The sequence below is a fragment of the Mus musculus genome, chromosome 17, assembly GCF_000001635.26.
Source record: "Mus musculus strain C57BL/6J chromosome 17, GRCm38.p6 C57BL/6J".
Lineage (NCBI taxonomy): Eukaryota > Metazoa > Chordata > Mammalia > Rodentia > Muridae > Mus > Mus musculus.
In genome coordinates this window covers 14,330,632-14,346,156 of record NC_000083.6, presented here as the reverse complement: position 1 = coordinate 14,346,156, position 15,525 = coordinate 14,330,632, and the positions used below count along the sequence as shown (strand labels likewise).

Here is a 15,525-nt window from a genome sequence, read left to right as displayed (position 1 = left end):
TCAATCAATTGGATGGAATAATATATATTAATCCAAATTTAACATACTAGGAATCTTGGAAGTTAATAGAAGAAGCCTTTAAATGGCATGTATGTCTATGTCTTGTGGGGTTGTTTCTTTTTTGGGGGCGGGGGAGGTTGAAAGTGAGTTCTTGCTGGTGTATATTGCTAAGCATCAAATCACACTGGTGAGCCACTCCCAAGATCACAGGGTCCCTGCAGGATGAATAGAGTGTGGCTGCTGAGTGTAGGCATATTTGGTGATGTTCAGCCCAAAGGTGGAGCTGTTCCCAGGCTCTGTCCCTCCAGCTCAGGCCCCTGTGTGGGCTGCCCTCAGCCTCACCTGCCCTCGGATGCTGTGACTCACAGCACCATGGGCCCGCTGGAAGCTCTAACAGAGGACATAGCCTATAGAGCAGGGAAGCTGTGCTTTCCTCCACGTTTCTGCCATGTCTCCCTTGTTATCCCTAAACCTTCATTAACACTTTCTTTCTGTTGGGTGCCTGTCCAGAGAGTGGTAGAGTTTGGTCCACAGGCCTGCTCGTTCCTTAAATTCACACCCCACTTCCCAAAGGGTGTCCTCCAGTGGGCCCCATGAGCATCCTGATAAGGAGATGCTCTGCCTTGTGGTCCCCCTCCCCCATCAAGTACATTCTATACCACACAACCCTCCTCCTATAAATCTTCAGGTGTCCTCTAGGTTGAATGATCAAAGACCGTGCCTGTTTCCGACTCCTCTGAGCATACCTCAAACCTCTGTGGATGCTTTAGCCCTCTTTGTCTACCTCAGGGCTCTCTGCATCTGCCCCGGGACCCTCTGTACTTATTCCATGCATGCATCTTAACAGTACAGAGATCTTTATTCCAGGGCAGGAAGTCCAGTTCCTGGCCAAGAGACTTTCAATCTGAGCCCCTGGAATGGGGCTGAGTAAGCTTGGCTCTACTTGTCTTCACCCCTCTTCCCTTTGACAGGTTTATTATACTATAACCCATAGGAGAAAAAATGTCTATGGTTATGTAAAAAAAAAAAAATGTATCTTGAAAGTCTCTCCTGACTCCAAAGACTAAAGCAGAATGTGTGTTACAGGGACTTCAGGGGAAACTGAGGATGGTCAAGGGACAAACGAACAGATCTTCCCAAGGTGTCTCAGTAGGCAGGTTACAGCCCAGGAGAAGATGAACTTAGTCATCAAGTGGCCCCCAAAGAAAGAAGAGACTGCCTGCCCACTGCTCAGAAGAACATTTGAGGTAGAGAAAGCCTTTGCCTCTTCACATTGGCACATAACATTCATTTCTATGGCTCGGAATGTGTGAGAGGCCAAAATACTGAACCTCTACTCTCGGGCCAAGTGCCTCTCTTGATGTTGTCTGAATTACTCAACACACCTATAATAGAAATCAGTTCACCACAGGGACCCTGAGATACCCACAGGATTGCCTGACACAGCAGAGTTGAGCAAGGCAGTCCTACCTACAGCTGAATCTGCCACACCACAGCATTAGCTGCCATATTACAGTTCTCTTCATACACTCAGTGCTATCCTGCACACCTAACACAACATACCCACAGTGGTCCTGAGCCCCTTTCAGGGATCCCCACACACGCTGAGTGTACTGCCTGAACCTCAGGTGACTAGCAGAAGGCAGGACTGGACCCATGATTCTGGAAGGTCTGGGCAATACCTTTCAACGTTCTCAGTTTTAACTTGAGAGTCATTTCAAGGTGCAATCGGATCAAATCTTATCTATCAATCATTGTGCAGATTCATTTCAAGATAGTTACCTGCTTTCCCTGCTCCTTCCCGCTGCGGCACCTTTTCATTTATTGAACCTAAGACAGGAAAATAAAGAACGGAATTACAATGCTCTACCAAATGGTTTTCTTCAATTAAGGAAAGCAGCTCTGCCCTTCTTTTTTTTTTTTTTTCTTTTTTTCTGTCCTTCTATTTTAATAAGTTCAAAGTACATTCTCATGTTCTAGTTAAACTGCATTTGTCACCTGACACCACCGGGGGAACCGTAACCAAAGTAGTGGCACTGACAATACAGGGGAGTCCCCTTTCCTTAGGCTCTGTAGCTATGTGTGGAAGACCTTTACTCCAACATATGGCAACATATGTACCAGAAAAGCATCCTGCACCCTTGTCCGCACACAGGGACACGGAGTGTTGGAGTCACAAGGTACAGATCAGACGGAGTTAAAGGAAACCAAATCCTTGGCTTCAGCTTGAGTCTGATTATGGGAAGAAAGGAAAACTGTAGACTTGGCATTGGAAGCGGGACACAGACCACTGACAGATCTAAGGAGTGTGACTGACGTTCTCAGGACGGTGAAGGACACAGGCTGAGGACATCCCAGGTGCTTGCTTTCCACATAGACACGGCCGTGGGTGCCTGTGCTTCTACCAAGCTCATCTCTCTTCTGTGTGAGGGCCACACGCTCACCACACTGTCCACACGTGCTTCGTGGAGAAAGGTGTTGGTGTTGCGCATGCCGACACAGTTCCCACAAGTCCACGAGGCAGTGTTCCTTTGCTTCCAAAGCCTTGGATACCAACTTCTCCCACATCTCCACCTGCTCAGTGTACGGGGGCTGAGGCACTCTTCTCAGAGCTGAGACTAACGCAGTGCCCCTCAGGGAAGATGCCCCAACTTATAACTTGCTACAGTTGTTTTCAGCTGTGAGTATGAAACTGGAAAGAGACCAACACTTCCATTAAAGGCAGAGACGGCTTTGTGACGTCACTTCAATTGCTGGCATTTCTTGAAAAACAGTAGTAATGTGTTGGAAGACACAAAAGCAAGGAATTCGGAGACTCCTGGGCACAGATGGCTGCTCTGCAAGTTACAGCTCTTCCTGCTTCTTTGTAGCTGCTGCCTAACCTATACCTTATGAGAGACCTTAGCCCACAACCCAGGAGGCCGGAATGGCAACTGGACTTCCTGGAACATCAGCATGCACCCGTACAGGTACCATCTGAGGCAGGTACCTTCCTATTCCCGTCTAAATTTTTCTCCTGCCTGGGATTTCTGTCACTTCTGGGGTCTGGGTTTACCTTCGTAAGAATCAGAACTGGCCGCTCTGTGCCTCCCACTGCTTCCTGGCAGGCCCCATCTTTGGGAACCAGCCCTTGCACACCTCCCTTGTTAACGCATCCCTCCTCTCACCACATGTAGCTGTGATGAATCAACGATTTCCCTCTTTTGACTCCAAATGACAGGATTTTGGTAGTATCTCTTGAGCATTTGTGTGTGGAAGGGTTTTAATTTGTGAATGAAATATAAATATTCTAGATGATTAAACTACTCCCTTGAGAGAGATTCTCGGGACTGAATTACGATAATCTTTTGTAATCTGAGGAGGAGACGGAGCAAGCTGCTGACCAGAAAGCTGATTAGAGACAAGATCAGGAAAAGACTTGACAGCTTACCACCACCACTCTCTCCCCTGGGGAGTTGGGGGTGGGTCGTTCCCTCGGAGAAGCCAGAACTCTCCCCAGGGCACCCCAGTTTCTCTGGGAAGATCCAGCACTGAGTTAATCAGGCCCTCAGCATTTATGGTTAAGCCAGAAATAGTTCCATCTTGGTCGTCATCTGTCGAAAAGAGCTTCACTATAGAACCAAGTGTCCCCGATCACACACAATGCCATCCAAACATTGTGAAATAAGGAGTTTGATTTGGTGGGATCTGGATTCTGTCCAGGATCAAAGACTCCATGGCTTTCTGTCCCAGCCTCCCTGCAAGGTTCTGTCATCAAGGACTGGGAAGGGAACTGATCACAGATCGACAGCCAAGATAGTGGGAGAACCAAGGAAATCCAGGACCAACAGGGCAGCTGGGATTTCTCACAGAGCTTGCTTGCCATTACTATCCACAGTGGGCTGCCCATGATGTGTCACTCCCCGGACCAGCACCAGAAGAGCACACTAAATGTCCTCTATCAGTGAGCCTCTGCCTTGTGAAAGGGGTCTTTTAAGTAAGGTGCCATGTTTAGCAACTGTAAAGGGTGTTATAGGGGTGTGGCCCATGTATTACAGAGAAGTACTGGACTCTTGAGCTTGCAGCCCTGGTAGCTGGTTAAAATACAGATCCAGCCGCATGGCAAGAACAAAGGGCTACCCACAGCCTCACAGAGGGCAGTGCCCTAAGAACATGCTAGCTCTTTTCCCAAGTAAGGGGTGAAGTGTATGCTATGGACACCATGGAAGCAGCTGGTTGGTGTGGTGGCATCTGTTCAGACAGGTGGCACTCACTCACCTAAAAGAGCCAGTGTCTCCCACAGAGGACAGTTAACACAGCAAGAATCGCCCTAGAAATCACCAACTCCACAGATCATATGCCTTTTCTTGGGAGAGGCACTGGAGAGGGCAGAAAGGTTGGAGGAAGAAAAGAAAAAATGGACTGTGCTCTCTGTGTTAGGATAAACATTTTCCTTTGTCACTTAGCAGCTGCCGATGGCTTCTGCTCTCTCATTCTCTAGCAAGAGGCCATGAGCATGATGTGAAAGATTAAGCTGGTATTGAAAGACACAGCATGGTAGGAGAGGAGAGGATGTGGCCCTCAGTGCATCTCAGCTCTGCGACCTGGCCGACGTCTGGATTTACCCCCTTTAAACCTATTTTCTCGCCTACAAAGTAGGCAGAGTGTATGACGCCTGTAACCCCAGTACTTGGCTGAGGCACAGGGGACTTTCAAATTTGAGACTGGCCTACACTACAGAGCAAGACTGCCTCAAGAATGCCACAACCACAAAGCAGCAAATGGGTACTGTGGTGACCTCATATAGAAGCAAGCCAGCAGCAACAATGTTGACTGTCCCCTCAAAGTGACATCACTCTGTGTGCTCTACACGTAGACAGTGAAGGAGCTGCCAACTCATTAGAGCAGAGGTTCCATGGCCACAACACCATGGCCTTAGTCATTGGCTTTCTCAAACTGCTTCACCACTCTTCTTGAAGCTGTCCCCACCAACACCACAACCTCAGGAGTCTTCCTCAGGACATCTCCCTTTTGTATACCTGATAGATGCACAGACATAATCCAGAAGGCATCAGAGTCCATAGCACTCAGAAATGAGACCCTCTGCTACACCTGCCAGACCTGCCCTTATTTATGAGAACCACCCCTCTGCGATAGCAGATGGTATTCTGTATGTGTCTGCAGTGCTTGCAATGCTTGTCCATTGCTGGCCCAGGCTCCAGGCTGCACCAGAGTCTGCCAGGCTCCACTCGCTGGTGGCCAGTGCTTGGCAGTAGCAGCAGTAACAGTGAACAGTGAGTGGGTTTCTTGCAAAACAAATCCAGACAGGAATACTGCAAGAACTGGCCAAGCACTGCCCTGTGGTGGGAAGAGGCTGGTGGCTCAGGAATGCCCATTGAGGAGTAAGACAGAAAGAGGAGGTAAAGGTTGACATCTCTACACTGTCTCTTCTGCCTGAGCCCTCTGCCCCTCACACCTATGTCGCCACAGGGGATCAGAAGGATGAGGAGGTCACTGGTTTACGATCTGAGGTTAATTACTTATTAGTTCAAGTAGTGGCTGACAGTGGAGGTTGGCACCATGGAAACCCGTGAAGGAGACTGGCTTTTTATAAGAAAGGAATTAGGGCTTTTCCATCCTGATCCCTCAAGACAATTGTGGATCCAGATTCATAATGTAAACAAAGATGTCCAAGCCCAGTGGGATGTCAGTCAACTGGATCTGGCAGCGACAAAGACATCAGCCACTCTGCATATCTGTGAGAGGGGGAGTTGGATCAGGGTATCCAGCCTCGGGGACTGATCAGCTACTGGGTTCTGGAGACAGCCGCTGCCTGGCTATCCTGGTCACAGGATGTAAGGCAATATGACAAATCCCTTTTATTGTATGTCCGTCTATCAGCTCCATTCCTCTGTGGTCACTGCTGGACACCTCCAGGCCAGGGCTGGTTTTGTCTCCTCAGAGCTGTAAATTCCCTGCCCCATGTTGTGCTTTCCTGTGTCTTCTGACTCACACAGCTGTCAGCTCCGTGGCACCAGTGAGAGAGACAGGGAGTGTGTAACTGTCTGCACTGATGTTTATCCTACTGTGAGGCTAGCACTCTGTGTTGTGTTATCCTACAGGCAGTCCCAGGGTTTGGCTTTTACAGCTAGTGTTGCTGTAGGCCAGCCACATGTCTGCACCACCCAGCTGTGTTCCTCCAGGGTCCATTCCCAGAAGGAAAGTGCTGGGTCCTGAGTGACCAGCTTACACACTGCCATGGGTGGTCTATTGTTCTGTCCTCTCCCTTGCCACACAGTCACCTCTGGGTTTCTGTCTCCAACCCCATGTTCTGAGAGTCCTAGTGGGACTCTAACCTTGATGCCCTGGTATGAAGACACAAGGACACCCTCCTCTACTGCTTTGACCACTTTGGAACTGAGCTATTCTTCATCGATGGCTTCAGCATACCAGGTCTTCCTGGTTCAACTAAGGGCTTGGGGAGGAGTTCTGTACTATGTCATTGGGTACAGACATAGAAGGGACACCAGCCTCTATCCCCACTTAGATGCTACAGAGTATGTTTACACATGGTCCTAATAAGCACATACAGACACAAATTCATACACACACATGTGCACACATACACATATTGGCATACATACATGTAAACATATTACACATACATATATACCATGTACACATATATATTATGTATATACATGCACATACATACCATGTATACACAGGCACATACTTACATGTACTTCACATATACATATATACACCCATGTGTAAACATGTGAATGTGTATATATACACACATATATATATATATATACATACATGCACACATATACCATGTACATACAATACCTACATATACACACATACACCCACATTTAGACATGTACATACATACATATGTATACATATGTGTGTGTGTTTGTGTGTGTGTGTGTGTGTATAAAATTCTGACAAAAATTTGCTGTCTTCTGCCCATTTCTAACCTAATTTACCCCAGTTTAACAAATAATTTATAACTGGAGAACAGTATGTACCACCTGTGTCATACACCACCTACACACACCTGTGTTGTGCACCACCTGTGCTGAACATCGCCTGGTTGCTGATAACATGGGAATATCCAAAGCATAAGCTCCCTGGGATGTGCAGACAATATCAGGGCCACTCTCACCTGCTATCAAGGCCAGCCCAGTGTAAAAGGAAGCCCACTACCCCATTTCTCCATCAGGCTGTGTCACGACGAAGGAAGATGTCCACTGTATTATGTAAGGCTACATTGTCAGTTTTGTCTCTGTGGGGTGAGAGTAGGATGCCCAATTCCCCCACATCCCTCCCCTAAATTTCAGAAGGCATGGAACCCTATTTCCCTGCCCTCTGCTTTCTCCCAGGGGAGCAGGTCTGTCTTATCCTCCAGAACTCTGTACAGGAACTATTCAATGTAAACATCAGCTCATAGGGAAAAAATAGCCCATTGTAGGTTTCAGTGGTAAAACAGTCTTGAAATAAACAAATGTATTTCCACTCTACATAACATAGAACATGTCGGTTTCAGAGATGAACAGGCTCTAAAATACAGGGTTTGTCGCAAAGACCTGAGGAGGCCACAGCCAACGATCCCGTGCCCAGTTCCTCTGCCTGGACCACAGTAAGAAATGGAATCTCTGCAGGCAGTGCCTGGCCCTTAAATAGAAAATAAGTCTGACAGTTAGCTCCAGACACGAACATTTCAACCCTCAAGTGGCAAACTTGGAGAAATGTGTGCCTTACGTTCCTAGCCCTATTTTCATATTACAACCCAAAGACTTGGATGACAAGAACGCTCAGCTTCATCAGACAGACTCCTTCAGCAGACAGCAAGTTAGTCAGGCCCGGGCGGGAGACCATTTTCACATAAAAATGATCTGAATCATCTATAACCTTTTTTGGTAAAATATTAGTGGAAAAGGGACCATTTTATAGACTGCGAGGCCGCCAGGCTTGTTACTTTCAGTACATCAAGCTCCTGTCTGAGTAATAAAATATCACACATAAATGTCTGGAAACTCAACAGTGAGCAAAGACCCACTTTCTCTTTGAAAACCCATGTATATAAATGCCGGATCTTTTGCTTTTTTTGGCCAAGGAAAACAATGGGTCATTCAAGCTGGTGACTCGAGCCTCTGTGGTTATATTTTCAAATGATTCAGGCCCAAGTGTGTCCCTATGGTGAGCTGTCCCCTGCCCCAACATGTAGACAAAAGTCTTTGGTTTTTTTTTTTATCCCTCCAGGTCTATGTGCAGTGGTGTGTCCAGTGAGCACATCCCACATTCCCCCTCTCTAAGTGTCCTTTTGATTTGTGAGGGAATCTGAGTAAGATGACCAAGAGAAACAGGAAGTCATTTCCCTGGAGCCAGCATTAGTCAGACCTACCGGGGCACCTGGGTGTCTTGTGGGCCACAGCAGTGCCACTGATGGGTCTTCCATTTGGTGTAACACACCAACAGTATCCTGTGTAGCTGTGACACTGGACCTGCAGAGAAAGGACAGGAAAGTGAGCTAACCACAGACAACGTCTCCTACAGAGGCATGTCAGAGGGTGGCTGAGACTCTCAGGTGCTGCATTTGGACATCCAATGGAAGCTGCATGCTAAGCTTCACCACAGATGTATAGAGAAAAAGGAACCGGTATGCTTTACGGCACAACAGTGAGGGCCAGGTCCTGCAGCAAGAACCTAAAGCCCTCCCTTCACACAGGGGAAAGCCAGTCCCTAACATCTCTCGGTGAGCCCATGGCTGACTCTGGGGGAGGAGATAGGTGTCCAACAGTGATAATGCATTTCTACATCACGTTCTCAGTTCCCCCAGACCCCTTTGTCTACCTTTCAGCTGACCACAGTAGGGGACATCCATAAATGTAGCCCCTCCCCATGCTATCCCTTCTCCCTTCTCCCAAACGTCACATGACTATGCTGAGACGCATGGCCCCTCTCTTCACATGAGATCACAGAGACTGATAACAGAATGTTTTTGCCGCTCCCCTAGAACCTACTCCACTGCTGGTATGCTGCAGGCAGCTCTCGATAGCAGCACTGACCGAATCCAATTAGAACCAAGCTATTTCTGATGGAGTTGGGCCAGCCAGCAGCATGTCCATAGGCAAGCCATGACTTGATGTGGCAGCATCCTAATATGGACTCAGTGGCTGAGTCATGGGGCTCATGAATGAGCTAAGTTACAATCAGAACCACGGCTCGGCCTGTTGACCAGCGTTAATGAGCTCTTCTGAGAGAACTTCCTCACATCATATTCATGTAGCACAAGGATGCATACGCCACAGTTGTGGTATAGACACCTGAGCCAGCTGGGGTCTGGAACCCTCCCTCACATACCATAATACTGTGAGACTTCTGAGGGTGGTGTCTCAGAAACAAGATGACTGTTTCCCACTCAATGGCTCTGGCTTCGTCCCTTTCGCTCCTAGCCCTGGCACCTCGACCCCAATGGCCCAGGCTTGGACTCTCAAAGCAGCACAAGTCACCTGACTGTAGGTGCCGTCATCATTGCATTCTGGAATGAACACTTGCTGGAACTCCTTCCGGGCCTGCTCCTGGGTATACTTCCTCTCAGCCACACACCTGGACACATCTGCAGGAAGACCACAGTAGAGCAGTTACAGGCAGGAGGGGAAGACAACAGGCGACATTCTAAGAGACAAGTACAAGCTGTTGAGGGGGTAGACCACTGGGCTGAGAGAGGCTGCCCAACATAGCAGGTGCCTCCCTCTGTTCCCACAAGAGCAGAGAGGAATATGGTGCGTTCTCCACACTTTATAGAAGGGAAATGGAGACTGGGAATAGTATCTGAAGGTATGTGAGGGAAACGGGAAAGGCTGACTTCCTAAAAACAAGAAGCAGGCTGTGCCAGGGCCCCAGGATGCACCTAGATACAGATGGGAAGCCGGAACACTCAACTCAACTCAAATCAGAGGCAGGCACTGGGGCCTGATGTCCCACCATAGCCAACACCTAGTGGAGCTGAGGCTACCTTCAAAGGAAGTCAAGACTCGCCTCTTTCCTCTGCATCTTGGTCTCTAGGATCTCGCAGTCTGTACCAAACTGTCAGGGAAGCATGGTGATAAATAGCTAAATATCCCACAGCGCAAGTAAAAAAGGAAGCTGTCTCTGTGATGTATTTAGTGACATGACTAGTGAAAACTGTAAAGTTCAAAAGCAACCAAGCCGACTGGGCAAGGAACTCAGAGGTAAAATGCCATCTCTCTGCATCAGGCCCTGTGCTCAGTCCCCCACACGAATATACAAAGTCCACCTAGGGCCAGTGAGATACTTCAGTAGGCAAAAGCACAGGCCAGCAAACTTAGTGACCTAAGCTCAATTCCCAGGACCCCGCCTGGTGGGAGAAAAAAAACCTGTCGTACAAGTTGTCCTCTGACCTCCACATGTGCACTGTGGCATGTGTCGGGGGTCGGGGGAGAGGGAGAGAGGTGACAGACAGATACACAGATACATAGATACATACAAAGACAGATACACAGATATACACATAGATACAAAGATAGATACATAGATCCATAGATGGATTCATAGATACAGAAATACATAAATATATAGATACATACAGAGATGATACATAGATGACAGATAGATAGATAGATAGATAGATAGATAGATAGATAGATAGATAGACAGACAGATAGATAGGCAAATAAATGTAAATAAAGTAATGTAATTTAAAAAATTTTAAATATATTTGATTTCCCTCCAGGGAAATGTACCTGCACATGTGAACAAAAGCATCGATGAGCTAAGTCTTCAGAGAAGGAGTCAAATGTTCTTTCTTTTTTGCTTACCAGACAGGAGCTTGCAGGTGAATTCCTGGCTCATTTCAGATGCCAGCAAGGAGGCTTTGGGTGTGGGTCTAACACTAACTATGACCCATCTCACCATGCTGTGGAGAGTGTAACAGTTCCTAAGCAGCGAATACACCAAAACATTGTAAGGCCTGCCACCCTGTGCACCACGCTCTGGGGACAGCACAGCAAGCCCCACCCCTTTATCAGTTTGACCACACTGAATTTAATCCTGGAGGCGGATCAGTTGCCAACACTCCTGCCCCCCAGTTGAAGTAACCAGTGCCCAGATCAAGAACACTGCAGCCTCTCGCCTCTCAGAGACACAACACCCGAAGTCACCCATTCCTCTCCTCTACACAGTTACTCCTGGGAGCCACAACCTATGTTGCCATTGTGTATCCTGAGCAGATGCACCAGCTTCAGCACAGCAGCTCTGGGGACACGGGTGACTCCTCCTGTCTTTGCCTCCGCAAAGCAGGGATTACAATCATATGCTGTTATTGCTAACTATGTGAGCACTGGGAACTGAACTCAGGTCTTCATGATTCTGAGCTGTCTCTTTACTGAGTGAGCCATCTCTTTGGATCAGTAAGTGGTTTAAATACAGTCTGTGTTCCCTGAATAGAAAACCATGGATTTGCTGATTTATCCTTTTTTTTTTTTTTTTTTTTTTTTTGGAATTACTTGTGGATTCTCTGTCTAAAAGGAAATATAACATGAGCTTCAGCTTGCAAGCCTCTGCTAGGGAAAACATAAAACCATAAGCTATTCCTATTACTTGAGCCATCATAAACATTCCAGAAGAGCATAAATTTTCAAGCAACAAGTTTTGTTTCATCCTTGGCTCACAGTTCCTTAAAGCTTTCACATTACCTTGGCCAAGCCATTTTCAAACTTGACAATCTGTATAATGGGACTCTCATTCCAAGTTCATGGCTGGCACGTTCCAGGCTAGTTTGTCTTAGGAGACAATGGCAACAAACAAATAAAATCTGTGAAATCCAAGTATCAGATAACTACCATCCCCTGATGGCAAGCCACCTGCCTGCCATGTCTCATTCCAGACTTTACTGGAATTCTTATCTTATCAAGGTCTCCACCGGGGAGACACTCTGGAGGCAGGGTCTTTGCGGGGTCCACACTTGGAACTGACAACATCTCTTCATATTCTTCCTCTGACTCTAAGCTATTATGCCTCTGATATATATAGCCACACAAACCAAAGAAACAGAAACCTTTCACATCTTGAGCATTATATTTTCTCAGACCTAATTTTTCAGTCAACTTCAAAAGAATAGAATACAGATATTCTTTTAGCAGAGTTTCATTTACTGGTGTTAAATTTATGTTACCATTTTTTTTATTCTTTATGCTTATACAAATACTTTAGAAAATAAGCAACTCTTCTATTCAGGGACATCATTAAGTTAATTTTCTCTGGGCCTTTTGTTTCTCTTTGAATATAAATTCTCAACACCTAAGCATAACAAATATTACTGTGGTATTCCTGGACAGTACATAAAAACTCCCCTGTGAGCCATTTCCAGTTCAGGTCAGTGCTGGTTACTGCAGTCCTGGTGTGGGATGACCACTACCCTCTGCTGCCTCCACCCTGCCCAGCTCCAGGACACTGCTGTCACCCTGGACAGAATCCTGTGTCCAGTACACAGACACCCTCTACCCCAGCTCCTATCTACATCTATCGATTTGCCTATTCTGAACATGTTGTATGGAGAACCACAGGACCTTGCTGTCTCATGACACACCCCAGCTGCAGCATGGGCAGGTACCAGTGCTTCCTGTAGTCCACCCAGCTATCTGCTGACCAACACTGGCAGACCCCATCTTTTGGCCACCATGCAGGTGCCTCACTGAATATCTGCAGGTCAGCTCTGAGTGCCTGCTTTCATGTCCTTGTGATTTAACACGGGGGTACAACTGTTTTGTCCCAAGTGACTTTGTCACTATTGGAATAGCTGCTGAGGGGGAGGGGTTCTACACTGGCTGACCTGCTTCACTTCCCACTGACAAGGGGCACAATGCTAACCTGTGCATTTCCCAATAGCCAGGTCTCCTCTCCTTTTAAACTGCCAGGGCCATCTCAGGGAACAGGACTCTTGGTATTTTTAAAGCTATGATTAATTTCTATGTCATAAGAAAACTCAATTTAACTAGAAATTCCGATTTTAATATTCTCACTAGGACTGGAGAGACAGGTCAGCAGTTAAAATCATGGGCCTCTTTTCCAGATGGTCCAAGATCAGTTCCCAGCGCCCATGCTGAGCAGCTCACAATCATAACTCCAGCTCCAGGGGACCCAACAGCCTCTTCTGGCTTCTGTACACACACACACACACACACACACACACACACACACACATACCACACACAAACACACACGGCATATACTCAGACTGACACCACACATACACAAATACGATCACACAGACATATAAGAAAATTCTAATAAAATAAATTTATTAATAATTTAATCACTTAATTGTATATAATTTATTTGTTAACTAGAACAGAGAAAGTATCTTTGTGCAAATTAAATGAGACAATTTGGAGACCTTTTGCTCTGACCTGAAAGAGCCAAGACTTTACACATTAAGCAGCAAGGCTCCGATAATAACATCCAAACAGAAGTTTTTGATAAATTGTTGATTAATACTTAATACATTTTGGAAACAACTTTTTCCAATCTCAATTGAAGAGTAAACTAGATCCCAGAGGGATCACAGGATTATTGCTAATTGAAAACTTTCCCAGAAAAGATGCTACTTGCTATGAAGAAACAGTGAGCAGTGGTTTGCTATGGTTATTTCTTGTGTGTGTGTGTGTGTGTGTGTGTGTGTGTGTGTGTGTGTGTGTGTGTGTGTGTGTGTATGTGTGTGTGTGTTTAATGGGAAGAGAACAATTTCTCATCTTGCTGAAACCACTCAGAACAGAATCAAGCAGTCATTGAAAGCAGTGGCTTTGCTGGATGTCTTCTATCAAAAAGTCTTAGTTAAGAGGGAGTTGAAGAGGGCATTGGGGGCATTTCCAGATTTGTGCAATTGGGCAGCTCATGGTCTCTGTGCACAGTAGGTGCCTCCTTCAGGAACTCTGATCAGCAGGAGCAGATAGAGAACAACATCCTCAGGGCTCTGCTCACCCATGCCCCATGCTGAGATGTTGCATGCCAAACTACAGATATTGACTCTGTCTTAGCATGAAACTTGGAGAGCAAAGGGTTTATTTGGGCTATACTTTCACGAGCCCTTCCAACACTGGGGGAAGCCAATGCATGAACTCAAGCAGAGACCATGCAAGGATGCTGCTTACTGGCTTGGAACCAAGAACCGTCTGCCCAAAGTGGGTTCATGTAGGCTGGGCCATCCCATAAGAAATTATTAATCAAGAAAATGCCCCACAAACCTGCCTACAGGCAATCTGATGGAGGGCTTTTCTCCACTAAGGTTCTTCTTCCCAAATAATTCTAAAGCAACCAGGATGGCCTTTAACATGTGTCTTGTACGAGCCAACTCCTCTTGGAGGTGGATAAATGTCTCAGTGCCTTTGAACACAGGCAGAGCAGGCAGATAAGAGCACAGGTCTAAGTCTATGGGCCACTCAGTTGTCATGATTACTGCAATGGCCATGAACTCTCTAGGGTCAAGAGCAGATTGCACTACTATTTCCTATGATTCCATGTAGTGGCCACAGAAATGACAGACTAGTAGAGCCCTGCCTTTGATGTTCATGGCCTCAAATAAAGACAGACACTGTATTTCAAAGCTGTAATACTTTACCCACATGTAATTTAAGACCAGACTCTGGGGGAAAAAGAGACAATTCAGCAGTGACCCTTAGATTGAAAGCACACATCCCATCCATACAATGATGTGCTATGGTGGGAACCTAAGTTCAGTCAGGGCACCCTCTCCCAGAAGGTCACTGTTGTCTCTGGCAATCAGCTAAAACAGCTAGCCTTGCACTCATAAAAGCAGAACTGTAAGTCCTTTTAACTTCACATGACAATGGGAAAGAATGTGGTTACAGAATTAGATAAACAGAGACAAAAGTTTCATCCTAAATCCATAAAGTATACAGATAGGAAGTGCTGTCACACAGCTGGCATTGCAAAGAGAGATGAAGGGAAGCCATGAGGATTACTACCATGCGTTAAAGTGAGAGGTAGTTTCTACAGCCTGTAAACAGGGGATGTCTGACTATCACCATCTCTGTCACAAGAACACACCTCACTCCCTGCACATCAGAATGGATGCTGATGCAATCCCCAGCTTCTTTATGGTGAAGGTTGACTGTCAGCCCTGCAGCGGCTGGCTGATGCTGCACACAATGCCTCCTTCCTCCTGGAAGCTGTGCCCTGAGATCTCAGCTGAGCTGGAACAAACAGCGGGGCCATTTCCAGCTATGTACTCCCCAGCATTTTCTTGTCTTCCTGGCCATGGATTGGCAGGGAAAGGGGTGAAGTCCCTACGGTGACTTCTCAAGTCTACGATGACACAGAGGCAAGGGAAGCTGAGCGTGGTGCAGGTGAAGCTACTGTAAGAGACAAGCAGGCAGGGCTGGGGAATCCTAGGGCAGAGCTGCTGTCTCTGAAGACTGTATCCATGGGAACAAAGGTATGCCAGCAAGGTGCTGGATGGAGGAGAGCCACAGACACCCATGCACACTCAGGAGC

General features: G+C 46.7%; 1 protein-coding gene across 2 annotated transcripts in view; it reads right to left on the bottom strand.

Moving 5' to 3' along the window:
• Positions 1-15,525, bottom strand: part of Smoc2 (SPARC related modular calcium binding 2) — a 125,301-nt gene that overhangs the window by 58,634 nt on the left and 51,142 nt on the right. For both annotated transcript variants that reach the window (XM_006524777.3, NM_022315.2), the window contains exons 3-5: positions 9,504-9,610; positions 8,396-8,495; positions 1,783-1,830 (exon numbers count right to left, since the gene is read on the bottom strand). In XM_006524777.3, coding sequence (XP_006524840.1) covers positions 1,783-1,830; positions 8,396-8,495; positions 9,504-9,610 — 255 coding nt within the window. The remainder of the gene's footprint in view (positions 1-1,782; positions 1,831-8,395; positions 8,496-9,503; positions 9,611-15,525) is intronic.